General features: G+C 43.6%; 1 protein-coding gene across 6 annotated transcripts in view; it reads right to left on the bottom strand.

Annotated features, from left to right (window-relative positions):
* Positions 1-5051: 5051 nt before the first annotated feature.
* The window catches only part of ATP8A2 (ATPase phospholipid transporting 8A2), a 344031-nt gene continuing 327104 nt past the window's right edge, over positions 5052-21978 (bottom strand). For all 6 annotated transcript variants that reach the window (XM_074568973.1, XM_074568941.1, XM_074568962.1 and 3 more), the window contains 2 exons: positions 13420-13511; positions 5052-5442 (listed from right to left, as the gene is read on the bottom strand). In XM_074568973.1, the coding sequence (XP_074425074.1) occupies positions 5345-5442; positions 13420-13511 (190 nt within the window). In that variant the 3' untranslated portion in view covers positions 5052-5344. The remainder of the gene's footprint in view (positions 5443-13419; positions 13512-21978) is intronic.

Genomic DNA, 21978 nt, shown 5'->3' with positions numbered 1-21978 from the left:
TCAAAGCCTCCATTAATCTTGCCGCTAGGTATGAACAGGTATGGAAAGAGTTATTCTCTGCACCCACGTGGATTTCTTTTCTTGTCATCTATTGTACTGACCCGTCCCGCAGTCTTCTCCAGACACACAGGTCTGGTCACAAGCACTGAAGGGTAGTGGAGGGTCTCTTGGGTGCCTGGAGGGTAAGGTAAGAGGATCTGAGCTCTCTCCCTCCTAGAGCTATTAAGTTCTGAGAAGTCAGTGTAAACAATAACATAAGACTAGTGAAAATAAAATGGGAACAGGGCTGTGTTAACTGTGTAATCAAACCAAGGAGACTTGCCCCAATGCCACACAGGAGGAGAAAGCTCTAAGAAAATAATGTGTATGGTTTCAGCAAACAAAGCACCGAGTCTTTCATGTATGGTACAGAAAATGTGCAAGAGCGCGCTTCACTCTATCCTAACAGAAATTGCTTACAGTCAACCCAGAAGCTCAGCACCAGGAAGAATAAGCTGTAGAAACCATCCATCTGAAAGCTCCGGTCACATCAAAAGCCTGACCTCATCAGCACTAATAGGTCACTTCCAAAGAAGCCAGAGCTGTGCTCCTGGAGCAGCTTGTTTTACCCCTGCTGCTGCTTGGAGAGTCCCACCGGACACTGTCTACAATACAAAGACAACCATACCACCATGTTACAAAACCTGGGGGCAGCTCCTCAGCCTCTCAGCTCTCTCAGCCTGGCTGGAGAGCCGCCCTTCAGAGTGGGATCTGGGACAGAGCTCCTGCACAGAGACCTTCTGAGGAACGGCGATGTGGCTGCAAATAAGCAACATGCTGAAGAGAAGCGTCATTGCCTGTTCACTCACTCACCAAGTGACACAGCTGCTCGCACAGGGCCTGACCGGTGGGATGGGCATGGACTGTGTACAAGATCGGTCATCAGATTCATAACCTGCTGAGTCTTCATCTCTTGTATAGCTCTTTACCCTGTCCGCAGTGACAATTAAGAGTTAAGGCAAGGGCCAACACTTGGATTTGAATTGAAAACTCTCCCCATTTCATAGGCATTCTGGCTGTGCCTCGAACAGCTTCTTGTGGGAGAGCCCCAGGGCTGTGCCCAGGGGACCCTGCAGGTACAAGGTAGGGAGGAGGTTCTGGATCCGCTTGGTGCTCAGCATCCTCAAGGAGGTGTGGAGCTGCAGCACAGACAGACTCTGGAAGAGGTAAGTAAAAGGGTCCTTCCTGATAGGACAGAAGGAGCCCAACTGTCTGGGGACTGAGGAACGCGCCTGGTCAGTGCCACATTTCAGAAGCCAACGGCTACCCAGATGCATCAGGTATAGCACAGCCACAGTCAAATTCTCCTCCAACCCATCAAGGTATTTCCTATCATTGCCGCTTATTGTGGGACTCAGCAAAACACGAAGAGCTCTCCCTGCAAACTGACTGAAGTTTATGGCATTGATACTGTGTGATGATCCAAAACTAAGGTAAAATATCCTCAGTGCTTTAAAACTAGGCAGAAATCTGAGAAACCCAAAGTGCTTCTCGGGAGCGAACACCCACTCGAGAGCTGCTCTGCTTCAAACTTGAGCTGTGAGGCATAACAGCAAGAGTACAGTCCTCAGAGTAGTTAAAGTCATTATTTATAAAACCGGAGAATGTAAATAGCGCATCACTAGTCTGCACTGCTGACTGGAGGCAATGCAAAACAGTAGATTTGGTGAGTTAGCCCTGAAGGGCAAAATAAGCCTGCAGGACAGGGACAGCTCAAGGACCATGCACCTCTCAAGCTCTTGGGCTTGTCCACAGAGGGCCAAACTGCACCCAGTGTGGCCACTAACTATGCCATAGTCCTTGCATTTCACTTATTCTGGTCCACCTGAGGTTTCTCTTATTTATGAGCATTGACTGTCCCCCAGCAAACACACTCCGGTAGATGCTGTAAAAATAATGTAATCTTGGTAACAGGAGACTTCCCTGCAGCATCTGCTATTAGCTGCTGGCTGAGGCAGGGGAAGAGACTGCGCATTTTTGGCGTGCACTAAGAGGCATGTGGTCTAGTGAAGTGCAGATTAGCGAGGCTTGACTGTTATCTTAATTTACAGCCCATATAGTTCATGTTAACTCCACACACATTTTTAGATACATTAGCAGCTTAGTTTGACTCAAATGCTTTTATTGGTTATTCGCCATTTCTCCTTGACAAGTTATTACTGACTTCCCATGCGAGCTCCCTACAGCAAGACCCGAAGCCCTGTCAAGGAAAAGAAAATGTCAACAGACTTCTCAGCAGTGCTCAGCTCAGGCTCCCGCTCACCAGCTTTAATTTGCTACCAGGCAATCCTTAAAGGAACAGCAGCTTCCATGCAAGCAGCGATTATGGTGTAACAAAAAGGAGCATCCAGGTTTAATTCAGGAAAACCACCACTTCCTTCTGAATATTCAACCCCACACCACCACTTTGGTCAGAGCAGAGAGCTACCCAAGGAAACCTTTTCTGATCAGCCCTGGGTAGTTAAGCCTGGACAGTCAAGCAGAAATCTCCCATTCCTTCTGCTCCGATACCTTGTCTAGTTGATAACACTTTCACACAGCGCTTTCAAAGCTTGCTGTTACTGCTACATGCGTTTGCATTAATGAACGTGGAATTCTGTTGACGCAGAGCAGCTGCCCTTCTCCTTTTGCTAACACACCACCGGAATACACCTCATCACTGCTCACCAAGACAAGCAACTCCACCAGCTAGGCTGCAGCATATTACAATACATTAATTCCTGTAATGCCTCCAAAGAACAAGAAGAATGCCAGGTCTTGACCTGGGTGGGCTCTACAGGATTAACTCAGCTAGAGATTAAGGCCTTACAGTGATGATAAAGTCTGACCCGCTAGCCCTAGCGTCACATACTGTATAGCCCTGTGACAAACCCCATGTGTAATTCCCATTGAGCTGACATCCAACACACGCACCTCAATCTAAGCCACTATTCACTCTAGGGAGGTTTTGTGTTTGTGACACACACTGACCTCAATTTACAGAGAGGTCAAAATGATACAGCCCATAGTCTGCACTAATAAAATAAATCACATTAGGTGACAGCTTCTCCTCCCCAGCATCTCTCATTATGTTCTGTAAAACTTTGTTGCACTAAGTTAAGAACAGAAAAGACTCCAGGATCCTTTCCATTCTCTGCTCAACACACTTACTTGCCTTTCTTCATTATTCAGAGCTTTTTTCCCCCCAATATCCTCATGAAAAGCCTCCAAATTGTTTACATACCAATGTTTAGTGTGTGGCTTAGAGTACAAAGACTAAGCTGATCTTGCTTTGTCTCAGTGGGAAGTTAATTTTCCTTGTGTTGTTACAAAAGGAAGAAACAGTTAGCAGTTTTGAGGACAGGCTTACACCACACATTTCCTAAATAGATTTTGTTTCTAAATAAAAGGAAGTGTTTAACAGGTTAGATCAGCATTAAGATTAAAAAGCTCCTGGGATCAGGTTTAGCCTCCCCTTATTTATTCTCTCCACTAGCATTCATGCCTTTAAACAAAATTCATCTCCCAGAAAATATATACACCCACACTTGGCCCCTTGACATTCATGCCTATGGCAAAATTATTTGCACTTTTCCCATATTGCATAATTGTCTCATTAGCACTGCAGAAAGAAGGTGATGACTCTTCCCTCTGCGCCATCAGCCTAACCCAAGAGCAATGCTGCAGGAGCAAAAGTTGCTTTTTAACGTGGTAGGGGACGTCGAGCCTCTGAGGTGGCACTGGGAATTGAACTGCGACACTTGGGTGCTGGCATTTACTCACAACCCTTAAGGAAGGTTAAGCCAGTGGGCCAGGTTGGCGTTTTCCTTTTCCTCGCTAAACATGAATATTCATATTCAAATTGCTTTCGGATATATTTAAATCAATAAAAAGTTCTGGATGACGGTCAATAGGGCAAAAAACAGCGCCAACACTTTAAATGCACAGATGTAGTATATACATTAACCATGAAACCTGGCTAAAACACAGCAGTATTTACTTTATGCTATTCAGAAATGTGGCTTGGCGACTAAAATTAATAGAACTTGTCTGGAGGACAGCATAAGCTTTCTAAGAGCTCTTTCAGCTTTAACTTATGCCCCAGTTTTCACTTCTTTTCAAAATTCCACTCTATGCAGCAGCACGCCTGTCCTACTGGCACAGTGAGGCCGTGGAGCCAGCATTCCTTCAGGGCTCATGGGTCCGAGCGTGTCAGGAAGCCTGTTGATGGATCAGATCTAGAAGAGGGGCTGGTTTGGCTGAACAAACAAACTGCAGGTCTCCTCTTCACAATGACCAGTTCTGTGTGTGTACGTGTGTGTGCACGCACGTGCGTAAACCCTTCCTAGCTTTCCTTTGCAAGCCTATCCCACCTGGGTCAGGGGAATGCTTCCTTAGGGTTACAGTGGATGTGCGGATGCACATCATCTCCCTCAACATCTGGCAAGCTTGTACCTTTTAAGTTCTCACTGTTCTGTTCTATTGTTGAAGTGGGAATGGGGTCACGGAGGGAAAGCCCAGGCTACATTTGAAGTGCACGTCCAAATACAGTGCACAGAGTTACCGGGAGACACCTACTTGAGTTCATCTTTGTGCACAATGCCGTGTGCTCCGGACAGCTGCCCTGCTGAGCTCTCCGACTTCCACATCCTGGCTTTGTGAGTAAGCTATTAATTGGGTTTTAGAAAGCTAAGATAGAGCCCTAATAAATCCTGTAAGAGGGCAAGAAATACTCTAAGTAATTCATTGCTATCTTGTGTTATTCTGTCATAAGGCGGCAAATAAGTATTTTTAGCTACAGACCGTGTTGCAATCAAAAATTTTATGCCAAATTATCTGTTAAAAATTTCAGCCAAATTAGTAAACCGTGAATATCAGAGGGAGTAAGGTCTACATGCAGCCATGTGCACTTGGTCTGTGTGTAACAAAACAGGAAATCGCAGCACCCCGTTCCAATTAAGCAAAGGCTGATTTCTCATGGAACATAAATTTTCTACTTTTCTCCCAGAACAACCTTATGCTGATGTTTTAAATAGTGGTAAAACATTGTTTTTAATTTCACACCTCACATAGCACAGTCAAATGCTTCATAACAACATAAACAAAACTTTAGGCAGAGCTTTGCGACTGAATTCAAACAATGATTTCCCCCCACAATATGTACTCAAGGTTTGCAGGGAGAATACAGAAACTTGTTGGCTAAGGCCACAGAAATGAGTTCTCTGGTGTTCTGGCTACTGCTGCCAACCCTAGTCAAGAATGTGTTAACAGTGGATGCATTGATCCAAATCCCATTATTCCCACCACCCATCAAGTAAAGAACCATTTATTCTATTTCCGCTCTCCTTTTGGTTGTATCATAGGATCGAACAACTTGCGACTGGGAAACAACACCGTCTTCTTCTTGAGAAAACGCATACCCATCTGAAAAAGCAAAGGAAAAAAAAAAATCACTGGAGTTCAGGTCAAAGGCACAGTCCATTTTTAGGAACAGTTTTAGGCACCACTAAAGTTACATGACCGAGACTGCAACAATCTTCATTTCTACATTGCACTTCTGCCATTTGCAGCTGTGCAGCACCTCGCCCACGTGGCACAGAAAGGACGTCTGCTGCCAGCTCTGTCTTACTGCTCCCTTCCCCAGGCCAGCTACGCAGTCAACACTGCCCTTGGAGTTAACTGGACTAATGAACTGCAGAGGGCTTTGAATACCACGTTTACTCCCATAGTGGCAGAGCTTCTTTAGAGACTTAACAGACAGGTAGAGATTTGCATTTTGGCTCGATTCCTCTATAGTCTGCTTGATACCAGCATTTTTCATGGAGGAACACGGAAATGTCTAGACCACAACTGCATCTGAGTCACATCTTCCTCTTAACTCTATTCAGTATTTTTTTTTTTTGGTACAAGTTTCCAGAGAAATGGGAAAGTCACGGGCTATACTGAACCAGGTAATGCTCTGTAGTAGAAAAGTGGGGAAGAGTCAGGAGATGTGAACTCTGCCTGGGAGACCCCATGAATATTACCCTGGCTAACTTTCCATGGGCAACTCTCCATTTCCCCCAAACAGCCCTGGAAACAGCAGCTTGTGAATTCTGAATCCTGCCCCAGATCTACCCGGGGTGAAAGACACCACATCAGATAAGGACAGATGTCCCAAGTACTACAGAGACCTACCAAGCATCTTTCAGAAGTCCTCCCTGACCAGGCTCAAGGCATATTCACCCTTGATCACGTACTGAGGTGAGATAAGGTGGATCCTGACACAGAGGGACCCTGTGACAGAATGGCACATGGGGCTGAGCACCCTTGTAAGGCAGGAGCAGTGCGAGGCCCCTCAGCAGTTGGTGGCACAGACTTAACTGCCTCCCCATGAGCCTGAATACAGCCTGCTTTAAAGCAGGTGACTGATGCTGGTAGCCAGGAGAAGACCAGCTGGCCAGAAATAAGCTGTATCCCCTGAGTGAGGCTTGTTAAAGCTTCACCTTGACAACTAAGTTGAGATCAGGTGAGCTGACCACAGACACTCTAAGGATTCCTGGATCTTTTCCTCTGGCTGATGCCTGCACACAGGGAGGGTGGTCAGTGAGTCATACACAGATGTAAGCTGCTGGGAGGAGAGTCCCACAACATTAGGGACGACCACTGCTCAGTTAATGGGGAGGATTGTCTCCTCTCCCACAGAATGCAGGTAAATGTCACCTCTGAAGGCACAGGCACAACATACACTCCCTTAGCAGGAGAGCCCACTATCAGCAGGTTAGCTGAACTGAACCACAAGCACGGTAGGACATCTTTGCCAGTAAGTGGAGGGGATTCAAATCCAGAACTAACTTCCATCACATCTTCCTCTTGGAGTGATTGCAGGACTGGATGAACTTTCATTTGATTACATGACTGATCATCCCAGCATCTCTTTTTATTTTCCCTGAGCAATTCCACGCCAATATACATACAGCTACAGAGGTACAGGTTGGGTTTTCCTGTCTCTAGCTGAAGGTTCACAAAATATATCCACAAAATGCAAACTCTCTTTTGGAAAAAGTATGTGTATGCTGGATAACTGCAAAGGAGATATGATTCACAAAACACACCTTCATTTAAAAAAGGGCAAATTCACACTTAAAACAAATACCTCCAGTGCGTTTGTTCCATGCTAAGGGCCAGCATACTATTAGCTTTTTTGGCTAAATTCTCAATGGAAAGTCAATTTGGTCAAAGACCACAAGCTAAAGCCCTAAATGACTGAAGTCCATGCCCCATAACCTGGTCTGCATCAAGATGGCTTTGCTGTATTTACTTATCCAGTAAGATCATTCAGTGCAGTAGATTCTTCACTGCCGTAACTACTGCACATCCAGCACTGACCCCACTGGTGCGTGGAATCCATCAACTCCAGATGCCTTCCCATGACCTGCTTATTTCCCATGCTGCCACTGCCGGGCAGCACAAGCACCCTGCAAAGCCAATGCAAAATGCATCTAAGAAATACGTTCACTATTCTCACACCAGCAGAAAACACCTTAACAGGACAAAAAAATTGAGGCTAAGACGATCAATGGTTAAGAATGCCAGTGGTATCCTTACAACCTCATGTTCTGGACCTATTCTGAAATATCAGCAACGTGATTTTTGTGCATACACCATGGGAAAGGCTGTGACCCCCCATACACGCACACCGCTCTACTTAGTTGAAGCTCAATATTTGGCAGCTTATTTAAAACTTTTCCTGTTGATCTCTATACAGGTAGATGAGTTCATATTGCATTTTTAAATTCATACTACAAGTAAAAAAATCGAGCTCCAAGTCGTTCAGGCAGCTGATTGTGCCTTGCAGACTCAAAACGCTGTGAACGCTCGAGTCTCATCCGCACTCCCCAAGTAGCTCTATGTTTCCACTATTTTCAGACCTTATCCAAAAACAATGAAATTTTCCATCTGCCAGTTACCAGGGAACTTTTCGGAAGTTTGAACTTTTCCCCCAACGCTGGTTTAAAAACCACACCTATGAGCCTGCCCTGGGAACAAGGCCCTCATTGTTCGGCTGTCCTGCAGCAGCCCAAGGAAGGAGCACATTTCTTTGGGACTTTCTGGGCACAACCCACTCATGGCTGTCGCAGAAGGAAGGACCTTTGTACTCAGAGACTTTCCGTTAATGAAGGAAAGGAGCACTTTTGAGTATCTGTCAGTTGGCTCATTTGTTAAGAAGAGATTCATGTTCTCATCACATCTAAGGTTTCACTGGTACCAGATATTATCAGGCAACCTACTAAATTTTAAAAAGCATCCTGTTGTTTTTTTGGTTTTTTTTGTTTTTAAGCTTTGATATTCTATTAGTAGATCAGAATCTAGTCTCCCATTAGGTTTCTAATTTAACACATGCTGTTTCTGCTCACTGCAGACCAATTGTGGTCTGTGCAATGCTGGATTAGAGAAACTATCTCCATGCACGTGTCCTGAAGACAGTGACGCTGCGCAAGCTCAACAGCCCACTCGCAACAGCTTCCAAGACCAGGACCAGAAAGGGCTTATTTTTTATTCCAGAAAAATATGCTCAGGGAAGGACTGCGTACAGTTTTGGTCACTTCAGGGATTTATTTTAGAGGTCTCCAACTCCTTGCACTCTCCTCCAACACATCTGAACTGTGTGTCACAGGGTTTTTTAGCCCAACCAGAAAGAGAGCAGTTCTCACTGGAAGCCTGGCAGAACCCTTGCCTTCTGCAGCAATTCACTATTTCATACATCCAATGGTATTATGGTTGAGTATAGTCCAAATTAGAAAATGCATTTTACCATCATGTTGTTTGCCTTTGGAGAATAAATGCCCAGATTCAAATTCGCTAAAATTAAGTTTTAGTGTTTGTAGGGATGGGAGGGGCTTTTTTTTTTTTTTTAAATAAATCTCTTCTAGGAAATGTTGCTTCTTAGATACCAAAAATCTCTCTAACATAATAAAAATCAACATTAGGGTATCAGTTGGTGAGCCAAATTCTCTCTTAGGCCAAATGTCTGGTTCTGCACAGTTTTTAAGGAGATTTGCTATGATGTCGCAGTTCACGTTTACCAGTTAAACAGCAAACGCTAACTCTGTTTTGACTTCTCTGGCAACCCTCTTCCATTTTTCCTGAGAAAGTAAGAGCTGCTTTAAATCTTGAACGTTTTCACTAATGCTTACAGAGATCATTCATTTCTCTGCTGATAAACTGTGTTTTCTAAAGGACCCATGAGGAATTCCTGATAAATGGTCCCATCTCTTTTGTCCCAGATACTAACCTACCCGTATTTGCATGTAGCAAACAGACAGATTTCACAGCATCAATTCTAAACTAATTATTCATATTTCTTTTTCTTAAGTTGATTTTAAAAGCTTGCAACTCTGCTTGACAGTCAACAAATCTGTAGCTTGGAAAAAATACAGAATGTATATTATATTTTAAACACATGCAAGATAGGAGGAAATGGAGTTTAAAAAGCATCTCGAGTAGCTACCCTGTTGTTTTTCAAATCAAAATGCACCAGTAGAAAAGTGAGAGGAAGAAGGTGTCCGCTAGTGGAGAATAAATGGTGGGATTAGAGCCCTCAGCATGAACACATTATTATTATTTATTATTCGTCAGCCCCCATACTGTGAAATGAACCTCAGATGACAGGTGCTTTTTCTCTGTTGATTAATAAGGTGCAAACCATACGCTCTGCACTCAGATTTACTCTATGCAATCACCATATTCTGTCAAAGGAAGAGGGATTTTCTTTGCTAGCATAGGAAATCTGGGCCAAGTGCAGTAATCCTCATTCAGGCATGGCTCTCTGCATTTCAGGGGGAATTCTGCGATTGCAGGATTCAGCTGTTTTTAAGAGCATGCTGTGACAAATGACAACTAAACACTGGCAGGGGGTATTCTGAATTACAGGAGGGAAACTGCACTAGAGGGATGCTATGGGACTTTCCTCAAAGACGGACAGGTCTGAAGGTACCTGAGCAAGTGGGGAGCATCACCCTTCCCATCCCGCTGGTGAGGCTCTAGGGGCACAGGTGATACAGGTCAGTCGTGCAGGAAAAAAGCGGAGGTCAAGAGCCATCTTTTGGTGGTTTTGGTTAGACAATCATAGCTTTGTCTAAAGGAAATGCTAATTCCACAAAGTCACAGCAAAAACCAGACATGAACTTGGATGGAGACTGGGAGAAAACTCACCTGGAGAAAATCTCATTGCCAGCAAGCTGTCTGAGAGGGGAAGCTTTTGGGAGTCATTACTGTTCCTTCCCTAGAGCCCCACAGCACACTAAAGGGAAAGGTCCAAAGACATGTCTGAGAGGAGCCTGGTGGCATTTCCCGCTCGCTCTTAAGAGGCTTTAGAAAGCAGATGGCAATGGGCAATCTCAGATTTCAACATGGCACCTTCAGCAGGAACTACACCAAGCCTGGAGGCCAGCGCTGTCACCGCTGCCTGCAAGATTCCACTGAGATGGTTTTAGGTTAGCACACGGGCTTGAAACCATATAAAACTCTTCCAATGCAATCTCATGACCATGCCATCCAGCAGGAGCTTGAATATTTTTTCTTTTTTATAAAGTTTTCATAAAGCTTCCCAGAAGTTCTACTGGTAGGAACCAACCACAGGATCTTTAACAGTACAGTTAGTAGCTAGATTTCCTTCATGCTTCTGACAGCTCTACATGATTCAGGAACACAAAAACAAAGCCAGAGCAAGAAAAACTGACACGAAGGTCTTACACATTTTAAGGGCACACCCTTCCAAATGGACAGGGGCTACTCTCCAAGGCAGCCACCCTGAGCCAGTTTCTTTACTGGGAGGAGGTGTTTAAGAGATTAATCCTGGCTGGCACTCCTGTATGTCACTGATGTGGCACTGACTGTGTGGCTCTGTCCCCTCCTTCGGGGGTTGGATCTGGCAGAGCTTGGTGCTGTATGGGAGCGCTCCAGCCATGCAACCTGCCTGAAGGTCTTGTGTTGGGCTAATGCATTTGGAGAGGGTCTGGCTCACCAAGGGAGAGCTAAGGAAACACACGGAGTGACCTTCTGCCTTTTGATACAGGGCTCTGCAGACTTACCTCAGTCATCTTTTTCCTCTCACTGTGGACCACTAATAGAAGACCTGAAATTCCCCATGAGATTTTTCTCCTTTCCACGTGATTGGAAACAAAGCTATTTAAGCATTGTTTCCTCTCCAAAAATTTGGAAACAATTGTTGTCAAAAATAAAGTGACTCTCGAATCAGTACTGCATCTTTACATTCTGTGCTAAGAAATTTAATTCTGTTTTTCTTCCTTGTTGGGACCAAGGCAATTGATTTGCTTAGGTCTTTGTCAGGTCTAACTAAACAAACCATATTCCTGCTTTATAAGCAAGTGTCAGATTCTGAATTGAAGTCACACAAGCAATTTGTGAAAGAAGTGGCCTTCACAGGTTAGGAACTTGGAGCCTGGTGGAAACATATCAACAGTTCAAGACTTCAAACAGAATGCTCGTAGTGTGATTTAAGATATTGGCCCAGCATGTCAAGGCTACTGCCCTATTCATCAACTCTTTGCTTTTGAAGATTTCTAGCGTTTAGTAAACAGTCGTACAATTTAGGGTTGTGAAAATAGCACATATGTTCCCTAGATTTCCCATGACCTTGTACATACAGCAGCTATGCAACATTGGAAAATAACATTTGACAAGAGATGACAGAAGTTTTAGCGTCACGGATACAGCATAAAAAGCGTCTTTCAATCCTAACAGCTTCACAATGAAAATTTACCTTCATGTGAAAAACAGACTGCTGATTGTGACCCGTCCTGACTGGCCCTACTCATTTAGCACATAATCATTTGCATTTATAGGGAAGCTGGTTATCCAAATTAGGGTTTATTTTGAGATCTCATTTTTCTTTCTTTTCATCTACTAACAACCTGATAATGTATTCTATCAGACTAAAAGCATATATCAAATCTGACTAGTCACCACTGGTGTATCTCCTGTCTGCACCGTGGTAAGTCTCTACAGCAGATTACTTTTGACGGCAATTTATCTGTGCATTTTATGTATTTCTTCTGACAACCATCACCTTTGGAATCTCCTCAAAGAACATGTTTGCATGCCCAAAGCCTTGCTGCCGTCAGCAGCCCTGGCTCCTTGACACAAAGGATTAAATCCTGGCAGGAGAGCATGGTCCACAGGACTGCTCTGTGCACGGCCTCTTTTTCCAGGAGCAATGGGATTGATCACTAAAGACCCTACACCACTTGAAAACGATGGCCTTGCAACGGCTCTATGAAGGACAAAGACTAGCAGATCCGCTACTGTCTCACCCCTTTCGAGTCAAATTCCCTGTGGGAAATAGGCATATCACAGGAATTTGAGTTCTCAAATCCCATCCCTGCCTCCATGGCCAGAGCCACAACAGTTGTACTACAGAAGATGACACAGCCAGCAATAAGATTTGACTTCCCTGGGACTCTTAAACAGTCAAGGGCGTCACTTCTCACTACAAGGGCAATACAAAACCCAAATTCTGAGTGCCTGCCCCTTGCCCTGTGCGCAGCAGTACTGCACGCTGGGGGGCTAATTTCTCATTTACTCAAAATAAGTATATTTTGACAACCAGTTTAATTGTAAGACAGACTACATTTTACCATTAGAAGGGGTTGACCGGACTCCCTGTCCCCTTGAGACAGCATCATCCTTCACTGTGTATCTGGCCTACAGAGCTGCTAACATTTTGTTTAACGCTGTGGAAGCCCTTCTTAACACTGACAAAAAAATGCCAGGTCCAGCAGCTCAAGGCCTGTCATATGTTCCTCTGGGAAGATGAATAAATGGATGACCTCTACACCAACAAGAAAGGCAATTTATTCCAAATTGCAGCAGTAGTGAGGTGTGACGTTGCTTCTCTTCTCCCAGCAGAGGACAAAGAAGGAGAGGGGAGAGGCAGCTCTGCACGCAACGGCTTTCCTCATCAGAAACACACGGAACCCCTAAATGGCATCCCTGAAACATTACTGTATTTTCAGCTGACCACAGTAATACGACTTTTCATAAAGAAACCATTTCTATTTAAGATAGGCTCTATCACAACATTTATTTTATCCTGCAGAGTTTTTGATTTTACAGTATTCTTGAGACTATCAGGATTTTACATTTAGAGAACCTGCGTACTGGGATTTTGTCATTTGGGCCTGTTGATTGGATCCTAGGGAATTATCCACATTTGAGCTCCGCTCGCCTAGGGCCAAATACACTAATTCCACTTCCAAGTGTATGTGTCTTGCTTGGCAGCTCAGCCTTTGCGCTAGATTATCTCTACCTACAATTTAATTAAAAAATAATCACCCTTCACTTCACTCATCTGGGACTGACTGCTGGGAAACACACATCCATACATGATCTGCTACTTACGTGATACACTTTGCTGGACAGAATGAGCACGGAAAAGGCTCGGAGGAGTTTTCCTGCCGAGCCTTTTTAACAAGTGATCACGTTCGTTCACACTGAGGGAGAGAAAAAAAACAACAAAACAAACCAGTGAGTAACCAGATAATTTCAACGTAGAAGTCAACTCTATTTAAAGTACTTGGCAGCTTTGACTTCATCAGTATTTAAGATGGTTGTAGCATGAAAAAAAGAATTTTCTCTTTCTTTAAACTGCACATTATCAAGAGAACTCTCTAATAATGGAAACTCCTCCTTTCTAAGGCCACTTTATATAAGCTTACTTTTATTTAATCCATCCATAATACTATCCATACATAATACCACTGTGATTTCTGAATGCCCGACACTTATAAATTATTACAAACCGTACCAGAAGTCTGACATCAAGTGATATGGAACATTAAAAAGGAGATTTCTCTTTATTATTATGTACTCAAATCATGGCACCCACAAACTGCCTTAGAGAGAAGGAGCAAAGCATTGTGGCTTAGCACATGGTAAAAGGCTTCTATCACACCTGCAAAACAGCCTGAAGCAACCAAAGGTGGGACCCATAGTTAACTCTGTCTTCTAAAGAACACTCTCATTTCAACCTCCCATACTGGAAAGAAAACCTTCTATCCAGTTTTTGATTAAAAACCCCTTTGGTTTACACAGTTCCTGTCAAAGGCCTGAAAAATTATTACTGAATTTACAGAAAGTGAAAATAAAAATTTAAGGTGAAAAATACAGTATGCTTACAATGGGTTTAACAGATGTACACGAATCATTACAGACACTCTCCACTCTGATTTTTATTAAAAACACAACTCATTTAATCAAGACCTTTACGTCCAGAATAAACAAATGATGGCTAAGATCCTGACCTTTCAAAGCACTTGATTATGTATACAAGTCCTGCTAAGTTCAACGGGGTTTTAAAAACAATGCAGGTGCCCAAATCTCTTTGCGCTGGAGCCTGAAGTAACTGTTACATATCAGATTATTTTGAAAAAGATAATGTGATTGGGTGATTGTTTGGTTTTTTTTCCATTTCACCCTTGTTCCTAACACTGAGATAGAGCCAGTGCATAGAAGGGATTCGTCTACTAGTGCAGCTCTTTGCAGTGTCTTTATCCCATTTGCACCACCACATTTACACCGTGTCTCCATTTTTGCAGTCTGCTGGTTCTTTCACATCTTTATTCATAAGCAGTAACTCCACCGGTTATGCTGCAAACATGGATACACATCTGAATGCCAACATTGATATCTTTCTTGGATTAGATTACAAATTCACATACATTTGGTACAGGGAATGGAAATCCCAGAAAGCACAGCTGCTGCTGTCAACAAGCTTACAACAGCAAACAACTCCCTTTCATTAAAGCAGTTTTCTAACTTCAAACAAGAAAGTAACCAAAGAATCTCTGAGATGCCTGTAATATGTAATCCAGCCATGCAGGCTTATATTCCACTTAATAGTCCATTAGGGTAATATCCACACCCACAGTCCTCTGTTCAGTGCATATTGAGATGTCCACAAAAGAAAGGGATGAATCCTTCTCTTTTTCCTGTGGTCTCTAAGCTCAGAGACCTGAAATAGAAAAATTGTTCAGTCTATGGATGTCTCCTTAAAACCTTTACAAACTGTCAGCATTTTCAGACACTTGGTCTCTTCCCCCACCTTCCCTTGGCACCACGGAATCACAGCTGCAAGAGATATGCCAGGTTGCTTTCCCCGCTTGCAGTCAGTAGTATTTCCTCAATATAAAATAAAAGTTCATAACAGATTTGGAAGCAAAACTAGAGATAACAAATGAGTGTCGAAGAATCTTCAAGGGCTCTCGGGTCATGAGATCTGCATGTATTCAAAGAGAAAGGATCAAAGGTTTCCACTAAAAGCCAGTGCTACAGCATGGAAGCTTCTAAAAATCTTGGAAGATCCAACTAGTTAAAAATCCGAAGACCATCTGGCTGTAAGGAAATCAAGTACATACACAAAGAAATGCCCAACTGCTCAGAGCAGGCAGCATAATAGAAAGCATGTACTACAAAGGATCACCAGGTAAGGGATGGCAGGCACAAAGTGAGACATGAGATGTCTCTAACCTTTAACAGGCTTACGAAGTTGCCAGCCTGCAGAATCAACCATTACCATGCACATGCGAACTAGGGATGCTGTGTTGTGCAACCTCTGCTGATTGCAGAGAACTGCTGGGTAACTTCAAACTCCATTGACTGCTAAGTGTAGCAAAACACTGTTTGAATCTACTGCTGTCCTGTGAATGACAGGATACTATTTCATCTTCTGCAGATCGTGAGACCCCCAACTGGAGTACTGTGCCCAGCTCTGGAGCCCTCAGCACAAGAAGGACATGGACCTGTTGGAGCACATCCAGAGGAGGGCCATGAAGATGGTCCGAGGGCTGGAGCACCTCTCCTACGAAGATAGGCTGAGAGAGTTGGGGCTGTTCCGCCTGGAGAAGAGACTGCTCCGGCAAGACCTTATAGTGGCCTTCCAGTACCTGAAGGGGGCCTACAAGAAAGCTGGGGAGGGGCTGTTTGCAAGGGCATGTAGCGATAGGATGAGGGGCAATAGCTTTAACCTAGAGCTGGGTAGGTTTAGATTAGACATTAGGAAGAAGTTCTTTACAATGAGTGTGGTGAGACACTGGAACAGGTTGCCCAGAGAGGTGGTGGAGGCCCCATCCCTGGAGACATTCAAGGCCAGGCTTGATGAGGCTCTGAGCAACCTGATCTAGTTAAAGATGTCCCTGCTTACTGCAGGGGGGTTGGACTAGATGACCTGTAGAGGTCCCTTCCAACCCAACACATTCTATGATTCTTTGATTCTAAGAAGAACATACAGGTAAGGATCTTTCCCATCTCAGTAGGATAACTGGAGGGTGATTTTCATAGATGGCTTAAAAATGGAATCTTAAACCTACCAAAAATATTTATTCTAAGGGACAAATAAGCAGCACCTGCCACAAAATTCTGACACTGAGAATGGAATTAACCAGCAAAAGGCACGAGGAACAAATTCTTCATCTGCCTGTCTACCACACAGCAACAGATGAAGTGCAGGATGGTATCTGCTACAGGCCAGTAGCGGTTAGCTCCTCAGGCTTCTACATGCAATGTGTGGAGGAAAGTGTTCTGTCAAGGGACTTCTGAACATGAGTGACACATCGTAGCTCTAAGGAAGCCAAAGCTAGACTATCTTTGATATTGCTAATTATAATAAACAATTTCAGAATCGGAAGTCACATCAGGTTTTCCCATTTGGGAAGTGATATGGGATCGTATCTATGCAGAGAAAGAAAAAATCATGGAAGAATTAGAGCATTTGTGATTTAAGTACAAAGGATGACGAAATAGACTGCAAGTCAAGACCAGTCAAGTACTATAAAATGAGCTCTTAACACACAGATGTAAATGCACACAGCTCTCCTGAAATGTACGAGTATTTGAATTATTAACAGATATTAGAACTTCCAATACAAGCCCTGAAAGGAAAGAAAAGCAAAGTTAAGTGGGTTTCTTAATTAGAGTGTTTGCACTGATACCGAGTCCCTGCTTTCAGAAAATGTTTTTGTCTGCTACAAACAGATAACAAAGTGAAGACTTCTCAGTCTCTGTCACACTTCGATGCAAAACTAACGATGACATCAGGCACCAGGCTAGGCCTTGCTCACAGAAATACTGCTTGTAAATCAGTCCCAAATATAGCCATGATTTCAAGTGTTAATTCTGCTTTCCAGTGACTCGGAGACAGTGCCTAAGCCCTCCCACGGGGTCTAAGGATGGCGTCTTAAGATGCATTGAGGCAAATGGATATGAGATCATACTCTGAATATTGGATATAGTTGTGTTCATACTCAGGACCTCAAAAACGGTGTCAGAATGGAAGAAATCACAAACACAGACATTCTTATGGGAGTCAGTGACCTGGAAAGTGACAGTGAAATATGCTTAAGTTGGTTAGTTAGTGACCTCAGACGGGGTAAGAGAGAGAGAGACCATCCATCTGTAATTATATGAAGGACAAAGGACACAGACAAAATGCTTTGAACTAAACAAAACAAATAGTAGCTTCGAATAAAAACTATAAAAAGTGTCCCAATTTGGAGGGTTACTATGAAAAAACAGATTAAAAATGTCATTACTTAAGTTATCTTAAACCAGATTCAGTTACTATCACTGATAAATACCTTGTGCCAGGAATACCCTTGCAATGGCTTCTTAAGAGCGTCAAGATGATTTCTGTCTGCCTGGAAATCTGCGCTAGCAATATTACACAAATTCATTATATGAATGACAAATCAAAAGGTAAACTAAAGGCAACATTATTTCATACCAGTATTTCCCATTCCATGAACAAAATGACTCTTCCATTTTCATATCTGAATTGCTCTAAGGTGTCAACAGAGACCTTGATTTTATTTTTCTGCGTTCCCTTCTTCTCATCCCTCGCAAAAGCAAACAGCCCTTAAATCTAGGCAACAAACATCTGGCTTTACACATTCAAATGAGGTGCATCAAAACAAACAGAATAATTCAAAGCTGACCACAAGGTCCCACTGGCTCATTTGCTCAAGTAATTAAAAAAAGATGAGCTTCACCACCAATTAACCTACTGAGCACTAATTAGCGTTAATGAGGATTTGCAGTACTTGGTATGGCTTGACCCAGAATGTCCTCCCGAGCCTACTAATTGGCTGGTGGCAAAAGCAGGGCTCACAAAAAAGGGAAGGTTAAAGTGGACGCAGGTGTCTCTTAAAAGTGGATCCTCCCTGAGAAAACACACACATAGCCCAGTTAAAAAAAAAAATAAAAAAATTCAGGGGCCCCCTTCTCTTACAAGAACAGAACTCTAAGAAATAAGTTTGTGTTTTGTTATTATTTACTAGAGGAGACAGAGAGCACAGGCACACCAAATGGGCAAAGACACTTATCTGCCATTGGTTTTAGCTTGATGACCTTCTGGACAATTTAGAATTCAGTCAGACACACACAAATGAAGTGATTTGGTTTTGTTTCTGCTTTTCCACTTTCTGGAAGGAATAACCAAGTTATAGTGAAGCCTTACCAGGGCTGCTAAAGATGACACAAATAAAACACTGAAGCACATATCCCAGCTGCTATCCCTCTGCCTTAAAAACACGCAAAGAACCCGTGGCAGAGGCATGGCTCTTCAGTGCAAGTACCCAGCATCCATAGGTAAGCCCAGAGGGCAAGATACCTATGTCCGTGGGTAAGCCCAGAGGGCAAGAAAGCACGCAGCTCTTTTTCCTGTCATCTGAATAGCTACGAACCCCCTCGCACTACTGCCTGCAGGGGCAGTGTCACTGTTTCTTCTATCCTGCGGTGCTGCTGTAGCATTTAGCAACAGGTACATATTAAAGTTCTGCCCGTAACTCCACAGCCTCCCTCCTACCCATATGCATTTTCAAATGGAGCAGCAGACACACCCTCATTCAGTCTCTTTCTTTCCATTGTCACATATTTTGTTAAACACGTTGTTGCCTGAGAAGCCCTGGCTGGCCTGCACTCCTCTCCTGTTGGACCAAACACCTTGCAACATGTTGTCCTTGCACTGCGACAGCAGGGAGGGAGGGAGGGAGGGGAGAAAAAGAAGGTTTTGCAAAACATCCAGTGTGGCTAAACACAAGGTAAAAGATCAGGAAGTTTCTGTCCCTGTCAACTTTAGCTGTGAACTAGATTTTGAGGGGAGAAGAGGATACTCCTCTCCCTTTTTAAAATTTAGAATTAAAACATAATAACTGATTTCTTCCATACCTTCCAAACAATAACTTACATGGAAGTTTGCTGTTTCTTTGTTGACATGTTTCTGTCACCAGAAGTTACATCAACATAAAATATGAAGAGCAAGAAAAAAGGTCTGAAACAGACAGACTTCTCAGCTTTGATCAATCCTAGTCACCAAACCGTTTACAAGCAGATTGTTGATTTTCATTTCAGTCTCTTGGTTCTCAAACTCCATTAAGAACCAGATGTTTGAGCACTGTGATTTCTCCACAGGTATCACCCGGCAGAGCGGACTCACAGATCCCTCTCTGGCTGCTAGGACATATCAACTATTCCTCAGGATTTATTCACAGGTTCCATCTCTCACCTTTCATGCAGTGTAACGCTGCTTAAAGGCTTACAGTGACAGTCACGGTCCCGGTGGACAAACAGCAAGAACCATAATCCAGGCAGAGTCTGTGGCCACACCTTTGTAATTGGCCAGAGGAGACCTATTTGTCTTCCTCAGATACTCCCTGCTGGCTGAGTCCACTCCCGAGCACAGCTGCGGGCCTTGGTTTAACTTTTCTTTCAATTTTTTCTTTTAGTTTAGACTCGAGTGCATTACTTAAATTAACATAAGGGAGTTGTTAAGAGTTATGCAGCAGGCAGAGAGATGACAACTAACAGAGACTTGGCGTAAGGAGAACAAAAAAACAACATTCTTACAGACCAGGAATTCAAAATTAAAGCATGCAAATCATCTCAAATGCAAGTCACACTATTGCTGAGGGTTCTGCAAAACTCCATATGCTTAAATACCCAGAACATCCCGGGGCTGCGGAAGAAAGGTCTGACTGGCTAAGTGAGCAAATACACCTCCATCCTCTGGGCTTTGGAGACATCAGAGAGGAACCACCCTCCTGAAGAATAGCAAAAGTAGCAACTCCAGGCTTCTGCTGGTTTCTGTCTTTTGGTCCACAGGGCAGAGATGTTATTTTTGGTTATCTAGCGTTGGATTGCAGGAATGTTTTACTATGAGGTCAATCAGGGTAGGAGGTCTTTTTAAATTTAAAAGGCAAACAGGCATTACTGATAATGAAGCTGCAGTGTAATCAAAGGAAATCTCCGGAGCATTTCACAAGGAAGTGTCTGAGGCATATAAACAGTAAAACAAAAATCAGCATTTTCTTTGCAGAGTCAGCGTCTACACACACTGCTCCTTAATCACTCAGAATCCAGCTGAAACAGACATCCAAATCCATGCTCCTTTTTTATTTTTCTGTAGATACTCAACAAGCCATCACCGAAAAAACAGATCATGGATAGAAGACCAAAGAGTCACCAGGCACAAACCACAAGGAAATGAAGACAGAGGAGTGGCCTGTGCCACTTGCAGGCTGAGAGGTGCAAGAAGTTACCTATCAGAGGTGACTCCTGCATCAAGACAACCAGGCTTTAGGGAGTGCCAAGTCCTTGCTGAGGGTTTAGCAACACCTAACTCTCCAGGGAAGCTGGAGACCTTATGCCCTGCCATGGTATAAAATCTCCAGGCCTTGTTAACACAGCAACTCCCCTCCAGCTGCTTCCCAAATATGTGTCACAGCCACAGAGGAGAAACTCCCTTTTCCCTAGATAGGAAGCAACTATTTAAGGAGCTTTCCCTGTTTATGAGTTATACTTGACCTTATCCAGCCGAATGTTTGTCTGTTAAGCCTCAAATCTATGTGGATGTGTGTGTGGTCATGCAAGACCAACTTGGAGCATACTCAAAGCAGTCATGTAGTGGCAAGCTCTCCAGGCCTGCAACACGCAGTACCCAGCTCAGCTCACAGGCAGCTGAAAGTTGTTTATCCCGCCTGGATGTGAAAAAGATTAAAAGTGACACAAAATTTCAGCAGCTCCATGGATGTCCATTGTGGTGACTGATGGCTAAAGTGGTTCCTGCCCTTACCAGTTGCTTGGAGAACCCGATAGCGCTCCCCACACCATTCCATTTCCTTCAGCTCATCTATCCCATGGACCCACAAACAGTTGAGCTGATCCAATTGAGGAGACAGGGCAAAGATGGACCCATATGACCACAGCTGGTAAGGAATGGTCTGGGAAACTCTTAAGCCAGCCCTGCAGCCACATCAACAAAACCCCATGGATCCACAGTCCTCACCAGAGCCCTGGAGAAACACCGTTGTCACAGCTTGTGATTTAGCCTGGTAGCATGCTACTTCACTGAAACAACAGCTTTCCTTTCCCACCACATCTCAGAGGTTTGAATGCAGGACACCAGCATGGACAGCCTGCAGCCAGCGTTAGCAGCAGGCCCCACGTCAGGTGCATGCAAGTCTACTCACGTTGCCACATCACCTTGTGCCAGTGGCAGAACCACCCTGCAACAGCAGAGGCCAAGGCATGTCCTCAGCTTCAGCCAGCCCCCAGATTGCACATAGAGTTCTGGGACCAAATTCTCCACTCTGTTGGTCCTTAAAGTTGTATGGCTAAAAGCAGGACAATGCTCTTCCTTCTGGTGACAAGCAAGGATCATTTACATTTTCTTATGTTATTAATGATGTCCCAAAGCAAAAAAGCCAAACAGGTCACTCCTTTGACTTCTAAAAAAAAATAAATAAAAAAATCACTTGGACAATCCATTCCAGCCTTCCTTTTTGAGGCTGTTATTCCCCAACTTCATTCCAAGACTACTCTTTGAACAGAAGACAGTATTACCAAGCACCTTTTAAAAATACCATCTAAAAAACGCAGACACTAAACATCACATGCCTGTCTGAAAAG

Source organism: Larus michahellis, chromosome 1 (genome assembly GCF_964199755.1).
Source record: "Larus michahellis chromosome 1, bLarMic1.1, whole genome shotgun sequence".
Classification (NCBI taxonomy): domain Eukaryota; kingdom Metazoa; phylum Chordata; class Aves; order Charadriiformes; family Laridae; genus Larus; species Larus michahellis.
The sequence above is the reverse complement of the archived record's forward strand: the minus strand, read 5'-3'. Positions and strand labels throughout refer to the sequence as shown.